This window comes from Oncorhynchus keta, chromosome 27 (genome assembly GCF_023373465.1).
Source record: "Oncorhynchus keta strain PuntledgeMale-10-30-2019 chromosome 27, Oket_V2, whole genome shotgun sequence".
NCBI lineage: Eukaryota > Metazoa > Chordata > Actinopteri > Salmoniformes > Salmonidae > Oncorhynchus > Oncorhynchus keta.
In genome coordinates this window covers 45,417,123-45,429,934 of record NC_068447.1, presented here as the reverse complement: position 1 = coordinate 45,429,934, position 12,812 = coordinate 45,417,123, and the positions used below count along the sequence as shown (strand labels likewise).

The 12,812-nt window shown below is 41.1% G+C and overlaps 1 protein-coding gene across 2 annotated transcripts in view; it reads left to right on the top strand.

Annotated features, from left to right (window-relative positions):
• Positions 1 to 12,812, top strand: part of LOC118360193 (TOX high mobility group box family member 2-like) — a 125,002-nt gene that overhangs the window by 68,721 nt on the left and 43,469 nt on the right. For both annotated transcript variants that reach the window (XM_035739434.2, XM_035739432.2), the window contains one exon: positions 2,294 to 2,353. In XM_035739434.2, the coding sequence (XP_035595327.1) occupies positions 2,294 to 2,353 (60 nt within the window). The remainder of the gene's footprint in view (positions 1 to 2,293; positions 2,354 to 12,812) is intronic.

The window sequence follows — 12,812 nt, the reverse complement described above, 5'->3', positions numbered from 1 at the left end:
AGGCATAAGCTATGGACAATGAACACAATTGCATTTTATCAACGGCAATTTGAGTGCACAGAAGTACATTGACAAGATCGTGAGGCACATTTTTATCTGTGACCAAAAGATGCATATCTGTATTCCCATTCATGTGAAATCCATAGATTAGGTCCTAATGAATTTATTTCAATCGACTGATTCCCTTATATGAACTGTAACTCATTAAAATCTTTGAAATTGTTGCCTGTTGCGTTTCTATTTTTGTTCAGTATAGTTCTCTTTAAGTAGCATAGTTGCCCCCCCAAAAAATATTGTAAGTGTGTTTTGTGCAGTGCTAAAACGTGTTGAATATATTCTTGGAGACAAGAAAGGGAAAGGGAAAGGGGGATACCTAGTCAGTTGTACAACTGAATGCCTCCAACTGAAATGTGTCTTCTGCATTGAACCCAACCCCCTCTGAAACTGAGGTGTCATTGAGACGGCTTATTTATGTGTCTGGGTGGTGAATCTATAGTTAGGAATAGTAATGTATTCTTTAGAATAAGCAAGTAGATCCTCACAGGGTTTCCTTTGAATGCATCATTAACCAACCATTGCCTCGGGTCACTGCTCATTCCCCAGTCATTACTCGCTATTACTAATAATCTGGTGTAATTTGTGAATCTCTCTCTTTCTCTGCCTCTCTGTATCTCTATCTCCCTCTTTTTAATGTCTTCCACTGTGGATATTTTCTTTCACCCCCAGGGATCGTATCCATCAGACCTCTCAGGTCATCATTTCTTAGCCAATCACAGTGGCCCATCTGTGTTCACTGATATTCTACCTGTGTTTTTCTAGCTAGCAAACCTTCAATCCATTTCTTCTGGATCGGAAAAGACCACCCATTAAATCCCACTGTATCTCCCCATCTGTGGAATTTGAAATAGAATGCTGTTTGATCATGTTTTCATTGCCGTCTGTCTGTTTCCCTTCCTAAACCCACAGAGCTAGGTGATGTGGCCCACGCTATGCAAATAATTACTTTTGTCAACAAACAAGAAAACATCGTCTCTCCTTCATGCCTTTAAATAATTCCATAGCGGGTTGAGAGCTGGTATTGATATGTCTATGAATGTCCTGTATTACCCGAAGCACGGTGAGGGCACTGTCAAGGTTAATCCCATTTGCCGTATAAACGGCTTCATGACAGATCTGAGTGCTATGGAGAGTCCAAGGTTGTACGGCAATATATTGCTTTCTGTTGGGCCATAAAAAAAATTGTCCATCACAATGGCTTCATGAAATTCTCTTGTAGTATCTTCAGTTTAGGCTTTGTGAACTTTCCTCATTCTTAAGAAATGCATTTTAAGGTGTTAGATGACTATCAGTCAAGAAGATTCCAACTGAAAAGTGGTACTCCTCATGAATTTCTGTGTTGCTTCAAATCTGGGCCTGATTCATAAAGCATTTCAGAGTAGGATTGCTGATCTAGGATCAGGTCCCACCAGTCCATGTAACCTTTTTAATTGTGATCTAAAAGACAAACTGGTCTTAAATCAGTACTGGGACACTTGATATGGCCCCTGAGTCCTCAAAGGGGCCTATGTCTGAGTAGGAATCTTTCCTAAATTGTGGCCCATCTGTAAGTCACGCTAACCATAGCAATGTAGCTAAAACAGCATACCACTGTAGTTTGTCTAGTCTCATGGCCATGTCATAAAACAGTTCAGCCACGCAATCTGATTGGAGCACAGCCATGCTAAAACCACAGTAAAGGCATTCCCCCTCATTTATTAGTGTTTAGCATTTAGGGTCAGCATCAAGTGTTCTCTTCTCTTAGCATACTCCTCATTGCTTATACCCCATGTGAGAGACATGGCATCCCTTCCCTTCAACAGCCAAGTACTCATGCACACACATGCACACACATACGCACACACACACACACACACACACACACACACACACACACACACACACACACACACACACACACACACACACACACACACACACACACACACACACACACACACACACACAGTATACACATAGGGTATTCTCGACCCCACAGGGGAAAGCCAATCGCTCGTCACTTGGCTCAACTAGCCTAATTACCGCCCACCGATGAACTGTAATTACCGACACTGCCACAACGAGGTTTAGAGAATGTGACAAAGTAATTAGACTCATGCTTCAGGCCACCCGTAAAGCCATCACTACTTCTCTCGCTCTTTCTCTCTCTCTCTCTCTCTTTCTCTCTCTTTCACTCTCTCTGTGTTTAGAACTCTTATTCACATAATACTTGTTTTCTTTCTATTTCTGTTTACAGTTTGATGGTGACAACATGTACATGAATGACAATAACCAGGAGTTTCGGTCACCAAGCCAGGTGAGTAGGCCGGATCACCAACTAATATTGGAGTTTGAAAAAACAGGTTCTACCTTATGGTCAAATGCCATTTTATCTGTGGCGGCTGCATCAGCTAAACTGAAGCATTTAAATGTCTAATAGCAAAGTATGAAAAGCAAAAACAATTGAACAATGTTGCTTCAGAGCTACCACCCTCCTGGTCATCCACATGTTGTAGTTTTCTCTATTCCTAACATGGAGAGGAACTTCCCATGACTGACCCACCGCCAAACCGGTCAAACCGGTCCAGACTGTCACGTCTGTCACATGTGCTCAGTGTGAACCTGCTTTCATCCGTGAAGAGCACAAGGCGCCAGTGGCGATTTTGCCAATCTTGGTGTTCTCTGGCAAATGAAAAACGTCCTGCACGGTGTTGGGCTGTAAGCACAACCCCCACTTGTGGACGTCGGGCCCTCATATACCACCCTCATGGAGTCTGTTTCTGACCGTTTGAACAGACACATGCACATTTGTGGCCTGCTGGAGGTAATTTTACAGGGCTTTGGCAGTGCTCCTCCTGCTCCTCCTTGCACAAAGGCAGAGGTAGCGGTCCTGCTGCTGGGTTGTTGCCCTCCTACGGCCTCCTCCATGTCTCCTGATGTACTGGCCTGTCTCCTGGTAGCACCTCCATGCTCTGGACACTACACTGACAGACACAGCAAACCTTCTTGACACAGCTCGCATTGATGTGCCATCCTGGATGAGCTGCACTACCTGAGCCACTTGTGTGGGTTGTAGACTCCGTCTCATGCTACCACGAGAGTGAAAGCACCGCCAGCATTCAAAAGTGACCAAAACGTCAGCCAGGAAGCGTAGGAACTGAGAAGTGGTCTGCGGTCCCCACCTGCAGAACCACTCCTTTATTGGGGGTGTCTTGCTAATTGCCTATAATTTCCACCTGTTGTCTATTCCATTTGCACAACAGTATGTGAAATTTATTTTCAATCAGTGTTGCTTCCTAAGTGGACAGTTTGATTTCACAGAAGTGTGATTGACTTGGAGTTACATTGTGTTGTTTAAGTGTTCCCTTTATTGTTTTGAGCAGTGTATATATAAATATACTAATAATTTGCATATATTAGCAACTGGGACTGAGTAGCAGGCAGTTTACTCTGGGCACCTCTGGGCACCTTATTCATCCAAGCTACTCAAAACTGACCCCAACCATAAGAAGTTAAGGCTTTCCAAAACATGGAATCTAAACTTTTTTATTTTATTTATTTTTTTAACCTTTATTTTACTAGGCAAGTCAGTTAAGAACAAATTCTTATTTTCAATGACGGCCGAGGAACAGTGGGTTGACTGCCTGTTCAGGGGCAGAACGACAGATTTGTACCTTGTCAGCTCAGGGATTCAAACTTGCAACCGTTCGGTTACTAGTCCAACACTCTAACCACTAGGCTACCCTGCCGCCCCAACTCTAGCTGAGTTTATGAAAGTTGCCCATTCCCAATAATCTTCAGACCATACTGCCTCGAGGCCAAGCCAACCTCTCATCTGAAAATAATTTGAAGATTTCACAAGCTCATGACATCTGTGTTTTCCCTTCGTTCCACATAGAAATCATTACAGATACTCAATGCATGTGTTTGGGAAAATGAGGCAGTTATTGCGTAATTGACATCTAATTATGTACATTAGATGTGCATTTACTTGCTGCATATAATCATGGCCCTTGAAGATGAATGAAACAAACTGGGGCTTCTTATACTGGATCTTCACTGCGTTCATTTCTGTGATGGTGAATAGCCATTGATGTCAGTGTTTCTCCTATATGAATTTAGCAGCGGTATACCACCCAATTGTTTCTCTGTGTTTTGTTTTAATATAATGTAGATGTATAGATGTACAGTGCCTTCAGAATGTATTCACACCTCTTGAATTTTTCATATTTTGTTGTGTTACCGCCTGCATTTAAAATGGATAAGATTTTGTGTCACTGACCTACAAACAATGCCCCATAATGTCAGAGTGGAATTATGTTTTTAGACATTTTTACAAATTAATAAAAAATTAAAAGCTGAAACGTCTTGAGTCTCGCATAATATGTTGCATGGGCTTACTCTGTATGCAATAATAGTGTTTCACATGATTTATTAATGACTACCTCATCTTTGTACCCCAAACATACAATTATCTGTAAGGTCCCTCAGTAGAGCAGTGAATTACGAAAACAGATTCATCCACAGAGACCAGAGAGTTTTTCCAGTGCCTCGCAAAGAAGTATAGGTAGATTGGTAAAAAGAAGCAGACATTGAATATCCATTTGAGCATGGTGAAGTTATTAATTACACTTTGGATGGTGTATAAATACACCTAGTCACTACAAAGATACAGGCGTCCTTCTTAACTCAGTTGCCGGAAAGGAAGGAAACCGCACAGGGATTTCACCATGAGGCCAATGGTGACTTTAACACATTTACAGAGTTTAATGGCTGCGATAGGAGAAAACTGAGTATCAACAACATTTTTTACTCCGTAATACTTACCTAAATAACGAAGCCTGTACAGAATACCAATATTCCAGAACATGCATCCTGTTTGCAATAGGGCACTAAAGTAAAACGGCAAAAAATGTGGCAAAGCAATTAACTTCATGTCCTGAATACAAAGTGTTGTGTTTGGGGCAAATCCAACACAACACATAATTGAGCAGCACTCTTCATATTTTCAAGCATGGTGGTGGCTGCATCATGTTCTGGGTATGCTAGTCATCGGTAAGGACTAGGGAGTTTTTTTTAGGATAAAAAGAAACTGAATAGAGCAAAGCACATGCAAAATCCTAAAAGAAAATCTGGTGCAGTCTGCTTTCCAGCAGACACTGGGGGACAAATTCACCTTTCAGCAGAACAATAACCTGAAACACAAGGCCAAATATACACTTGAGTCACTTACCAAGACGACATTGAATATTCCTGAGTGGCCTCGTTAAAGTTTTGACTTAAATCGCAAGACTTGAAAATGGCTGTCTAGCAATGATCAACAACCAACTTGATAGACCTTGAAGAATCAAAGAAAATTATGTGCAAATATTGTACAATCCAGGTGTGCAAAGCTCTTAGAGATTTACCCAGAAAAACTCTCAGCTGTATTTGTGGCCAAAGGCTATTCTAACATGTATTGACTGAGTGGGTTGAATATTTATTTAATCAAGATCTTTAGTGTTATTTTTTTATACATATTTTTTTATAATGGTTCTTCCACTTTGACATTACATTGTATTTTGTGTAGATCGTTGGGGGAAACAATTACAATTAAATCCATTTAAATCCCACCTTGTAGTGCAACAAAATTTGGAAAGAGTAAGGTGGTGTGAATACTTCCTAAAGGCACTGTATGCATGCATGCTCCGTCCTAAATGACTTAAATGTAAATGTAAACCCCCCATGCAGGAAGACTCCCCCACCACCCCCTTTGTTGTTGATTAGATCTCTAGGTGCAATCTCTAGGTGATGTCTTGGGGATGATGTCAAAAAAAATGTGTGGGTTGCAAAATGTATAACTTCAATTGCACATATGCCAATATACTTTTGATGTCCCACCGGCCCATAAATATTGTATGTCTGTGGAATTTTAAAAAAAGTATATTATAGAGTTACCTTTGTGAGTGTCCAGAGCTTCTTGTGTCTAGCTAGCACACTTCAGCACATAGTCAGGAGATTACATTATATATGTAATCTCAGGCCCTTTCAAGAGAAAAACACTAAATAGAAACAGCTTTCATTGATTCTAAGCTAGGAAACAGGTCTAGTCACTCAATGGCTTCTTCCAAAAGGTATTCATTTGTTTGTTGTAACAGTACACGGAGGGGACATGTTTTGTTTGTTTACCAGCTGAAATTCTTGATCTGTGTTGACTGCATACCAACTGCATACCAATATAACTCATAATATCAATAATTCACCCTATGGACTTTGATTTGTGTCCCGCGTTTCATTTGAATCTGGGATTTATCTGACATATAGCCTTTATAAGAGTTTTATAAGCTCGTTCAATTATGCTGATTTATATATTCCTTACCACAAAGCATAAAATCTATCATTTGATGTTTTCAATCTGTCATTGAATGCACATTGTTCACAAGCACTCATCTCCGAGTGCAAGAATGTTCATTGCTATACATACATGTAAAGTATATTTAGTATGCATTGTGTATTAACATCAACAAACATGGCCACAATATTCTGTGTGGCATCATGGGTAGTGTAGTAGTGTAGTGTCCCATTCAAGTCTTTATCTAGCCTGCGTCCATTCAGCGTGTTATGAGTCCGGTGGTGCCCCGAATAATCAGGCTGATTGGTCATCAGGCAAGTGTGACTGGAAGGAAATTATCTTGTGGGATTGTGGGTAGTGTAGTCTCCTCTTTACAAGATCAGCGCATTGAGTGTCTAGCAGTGCCCCAAATAACCAGGCTGATTGGGTATCAGGCCAATTTGACGGACAGGAAATGCTTTGATTGGGATTGGTCTGTCAATCAGCAGTGAGGGTGATATGTTTGGTTCATTACAGACTGGAGCCGGTGTGTGTTTTTGTGGCCATCGCCCTCCTCTCTGTTTTTACAGTCCTTATCCCACTGGGGTTTAATTTACAATAGAGTTGTAAACTGATGGGATTTACAACTTCCTCCCTATGTTGTTATCAGTCACTGTACAGAGAGCAGACCTGGGTTCAAATAATATTTGAAATCATTCAAATACTTTGAGCATTTGCTTTAGCATATACTTTAGAGTACTTAGAGATGAGTATTTGAAATGATTTAAAATAGTATTGGTACCCAGGTCTGGTGTGCAGAGCCAGAGGCAGAAGGAGAGAAAGAACAAGAGAGAAATACTTTTCTCTCTGTTACCTCGTGTTTTTAAAAACTTTTGTTCCGACCCTGCCTTGCTGTAGAAATAAACTCAGGGTCTTCAAGAACTAGATAGTTTTAGCTTCTTTGTGTTTCTGCCTTTGGTTCTTCTGTTGTTGAGGAGACAACGTGGGCCTCTATTGATTTAGTCACAACCACAGGGGAGCAGTTGCTGATGGTCTAGATTAGAATAGAAACTTCACCTGTTGGTTAAAGTCTCTCTCTCTCTCTCTCTCTTTCTCTCTCTCTCTCCCCCTCATACTAACACACACACATTACACTCCAGGTATACCCATACAATAAGCTTGGTCAAGTCTAGGGTTGCAAAGCTACCAGTAATTTACCAAAGATACTATAATCTTCAGTCATTTTGGTAAATAACAGGTCAGCTATGGCAATCTATGGTAACGGGTCATTTATACTTGAATAACTTAAAAAAAATATATATATATATATATATATATATATAGTATATTATGAGTTTGTCAGCGCGGATATCGACTCTGCCGCTGGAGCATGCTTTTGGGGCACAGTCGATAGCGCACTGGACTTCGGGCTAGAAGGTTTAGGGTTCGAGGCCTGCTCTCTGCCATTTCACTACAATGATATTTAAAAAATATATCAGAGAGCAAAGACACCTCATAACACACTGGTACCACACTCAACACATGTGGGCGATGGCAAAATTACTTAATGTTGTACCATTATACTCTTGAGTACAACAGACAGAAACACATGTGCGCAGGGATACGTACACACAGACATGCACGCATGCAGACACACACACACACTCTCCCCTTCCATTTTCAGTGGGTAGTTCTCTTCTCATCATTCTTCCTTTTTGGTCATGCCAAAAGTTGCCAGAGTAGATTACTAATCATGTACATGGAAAGCATGATGCACATCTCTTTCTCAAGCCCAACTAGAAAAATGTGATATAGTTGAGAAAGAAAATTGAACACTCTGTGTACAGTGCATTCGGAAAAGCATTTTGTTACGTTACAGCCTTATTCTAAAACTGATTAAAGGGATTTTTCCTTATTAATCTACACACAAATACCCCATATTGACAAAGCGAAAACAGGTCTTTCGAAATTTTGCTAATTTATTACAAGTAAAAAACAGAAATACCTTATTTACATAAGTAGTCAGTTTGCTATGACTAAAAATTGAGCTGAGGTGCATCCTATTTCCATTGATCATCCTTGAGATATTTCTACAACTTGATTGGAGTCCACCTGTGGTCAATTAAATTGATTGGAAAGGCACATCTCTGTCTATATAAGGTCCCACAGTTGACAGTGCATGTCAGAGCAAAAACCAAGCCATGTGGTCGAAGAATTGTCCGTAGAGCTCTGAGACAGGATTGTGTCGGGGCACAGATCTGGGGAAGGGTACCAAAACATTTCTGCAGCATTGAAGGTCCCTAAGTACACAGTGGCCCCCTTCTATTTAAGACTGATGAAGTTTGGAACCACCAAGAATCTTCCTAGAGCTGGCTGCCTGGCCAAACTGATCAATTTGGATGAAGAAGGGCCTTGGTCAGGGAGGTGACCAAGAACACAATGGTCACTCTGACAGAGCTCCAGAGTTCCTCTGTGGAGATGGGAGAACCTTCCAGAAGGACAGCCATCTCTGCATCACTCCACCAATCAGGCCTTTATTGTAGAGTGGCAAGACAGAAGCCACTCCTCACTAAAAGGTACATGACAACCCGCTTGGAGTTTGCCAAAAGGCACCTAAAGGACTCACAGATCATGAGAAACAAGATTCTCTGCTGATGAAACCAAGATTGAACTATTGGCCTGAATGCCAAGCATCACATCTAATGTAAACCTGGCGCCATCCCTACGGTAAAGCGTGGTGGCAGCATCATGCTTTGGGGATGTTTTTCAGTTGCAAGGACTGGGAGACTAGTCAGTATCAAGGGAAAGATGAACGGAGCAAAGTACAGAGAGATCCTTGATGAAAATCTCAGGAGCTCAGACTGGGGCAAAGGTTCACCTTCTAACAGGACAACGACCCTAAGCACACAACCAAGACAATGCAGGAGGGGCTTCAGGACAAGTCTCTGAATGTCCTTGAGTGGCCCAGCCAGAGCCTGGACTTGAACTCCATCGAACATCTCTGGAGATACCTGAAAATAGCTGTGCAGCAACGCTCCCCATCCAACCTGACAGAGCTTGAGAGGATTGGCAGAGAAGAATGGGAAAAACTCCCCAAATACACATGTCCCAAGCTTGTAGCGTCATACCCAAGAAGACTCGAGGCTATTAATTGCTGTGAAAGGTATTCAGTATTCAGACCTTTTACTCAGTACTTTTACTGAGTAAAAGGTCTGAATACTTATGTAAAACATTTCTAAAAACATTTATTGTACTTTGTCATTATGGGGTATTGTGTGTAGATTGATTTGGGGGGAAACAATTTCATCCATTTTAGAACAAGGCTGTAACGTAACAAAATGTGTAAAAAGTCAAGGGGTCTCAATCCTTTCCGAATGCACTGCATGCTCCCAACATTTGAATGGGTAAACCTAACCAACGTTTTGGCACGCAGTGCCTTCTTCAGTTTTGAGATTAAAACCTATTCATCTAGTTATATTGGTTGAAAATGAACTGTTTACATTCTAAGGGTGTTTCTCAGTGAAACATTATTCTTCGACATTGAAACAACATTGAAACAACATTGAGGGAATAGGATGCCCACACCCATGCTGAGAGGATTTGTTATGGACATCCTATCTTGGTGAGTCTGTCAGCCAATAAATCCAATTATCATCAGCTTCTAAAAGAGAAGAAATACAAGAATAAAAAAGCCTAGGGTCTCCATTACGTCTATTCCAGTTTTATCCACGATGTCTCTTCATATTTCAGGTTCTACTAGACTAAACAACATGACCGATACGAGACTATCCCAATATATACATTTTTTTTTATTTTTTTTTTACCTTTATTTATTTAAACAAGTAAGTTAAGAACAAATTCGTATTTACAATAACGACCTAACACAAAATAGCCATGAGTACAGTAGACCTTGGTTAAGAAATACTTTTAAAAACATATTTGCTGGGCTTGATTGAGCTTACCGAGCACAAAGGAACCAATAGCTTAGTTGCAAAATATCAGGCAATCCAGGCAGGCTAAAGCAAACTATTTAAAATAGTACATTTTGAACCCAGGTCTGGAGAACAGTGCATGAAGATTATTCAGAGAAGGTCCTCTTTTGGCTGTGAGCCACTTGGTCCTCCTCAACTTAATGTACATAATGCTGAAACCTTAAAACCACCCCAAAACAGAACTTATCAGCAGTGAGAGTACACTGAATGATTCATACGCTCTTTTAAGAGAACTTGAAACCATGGATCTATTTTGGGCTCCGCTTTATATGCACTACCGTCGCTGCTGCAGAGGGATTTAGAGAGGACTAAGTAGTTTGATATTTCTATTGGTTTTCCATGGATTTATTTTCTCTCTCTCTCTCTCTCTCTCTCTCTCTCTCTCTCTCTCTCTCTCTCTCTCTCTCTCTCTCTCTCTCTCTCTCTCTCTCTCTCTCTCTCTCTCTCTCTCTCTCTCTCTCTCTCTCTCTCTCTCTCTCTCTCTCTCTCTCTCTCTCTCTCTCTCTCTCTCTCTCTCTCTCTCTCTCTCTCTCTCTCTCTCTCTCTCTCTCTCTCTCTCTCTCTCTCTCTCTCTCTCTCTCTCTCTCTCTCTCTCTCTCTCTCTCTCTCTCTCTCCTCCCCAGTGATCTTTCTCATCATATGGAGACCAAGGTCATGCCTGATTGAAATATAATAGAAGTGTAGACATCTGGTCTAATACTGTGGGAAGTTAAATCTATTTTAATGGCCCTGCCGCAGTGGATTCTCTCTGATGCACTCCTCGCGGTTCAGTGACAGTAAATCACAATGTTCTCTTATTACCCTGACTGGAATGAGGGCATAGAGAGAGAACAATGAGGGATCCACACCATTTGTTTTTCTCTCCTCTCTCCCCCCTTCTTCCCCTCCCTCCATTTGCCATGGCTTAAAGAGAATGACATCACAAAAATAAAAATAAAGGGGGATTATGGCTAGGCTATTGTGCCATATGTGATTACCGGGGCTTCCACATTCCCTTGGGGGGGATGAGTGACTACAGGCTGACATCTTTTATTTATTTATGTGACTTCAGCAATAATGATTGGATGAAATAGGGAAGTGTGGTGCACCACAATACTAACCCTACAAATATGTCCAGATTTGTATCTGAACTAACAAAGAGTTAATGGTGTGCTTCTTTTTCAGCTTCCTCACATTTCATTTTTGGGGTGTTTTTGGTCTGATTTCAAGCTCAACTCAAATAGGCCACACACCGCTGTAATGGAGTGTGTGTGGGGGTCTTTTACCCAACTAAATTAGATCTATTTTGATGTGATATTTGAGGGAATTGCCAGTGGGGGGAGCAGGATGGAGGATAGCTCAGTCCCCATACCCCCCAAGCCCACCTGTCCTGACGGGATTGGATGGAGAAAACCGCCCTTTTTCAATCCACTTATCCCAGTTCTACCTGGCTGTCAGTCAGCCAGCTCTGAAATCTATCTTCTGCTCTTTTTCAATCGAGGGCTATTCATCGCCATCTATTGTATTACACTGGCTAGTACTGCTGATGCATCACCCCAATGGAGTTTATTGTCATTTCAGAGCATGGTGGCTAGGTCAAGTGCTTCAACACACTGTCCTTCATCTATTTGACGATCATTCTGAAATACCCTTCAGCCATTTGTCCTCACCATTAGTTGATGGGTGTCTTATTTGTCCTCCCTATGCTCAAGAGGCTCTTTTTGCCATTTGGCACTACTAGAATGTCGTGTTGTGTTTGAGTAACCTATCCTAACCCAAGTGTCTTCTTCCTATATCTATATCTTATCTAGAGATGGCTGACATCTCTGTTTGTGCATCACAAGCTGCTGCACATCGCCAGAACAAGGCCGATCTGTGGTTTTCTCGACATGGCATATGGCTACTGGACCTGCTTTCAATAGATGCTATTTTTAGTAAAGATAGAGGGTGTTTGATTAAGCAAATGGAATACAGTATTCAAATATATCAAATCAGAGCGTTTACTGTAAATGTATGCTGTCAAATACTATCGTTAGTGTGTTTATCCGATAGTATTCAACATAGACATTAATGCATATAACCACTAGCGTTAGATTATCTCATGTGGACAGCCGACATGTACAATGGAACTGTAGAGAGGAGGGAGATATGTAGTGCCCTCGGAGCTTTACAAGCATTTGCTTAAATTTCACCTTTAATGGGAGGGCTAAGGTGGTGGAGTAAGGCTGAATCAACATTTGACATTTAGTTTTGACCCTTTTGTTTTATCCACATGACCTGAAAGACAGCAGATGTATGAATTATTTATCTGCGTTTGAAAATATTAAACTTGCTATGTCCTTGTTCCAGATTGTATCCCCAAGGACATGAAAGGACTTAAAACAATGGAAGGCCTGATTGTAAAATCGCCTCGTGCAGCATTCAAATCTTCGAACATGCATCCTACATTAGTTACATTTTATCTTGGAGAAGGAATTGTCTGAAATACATGATGT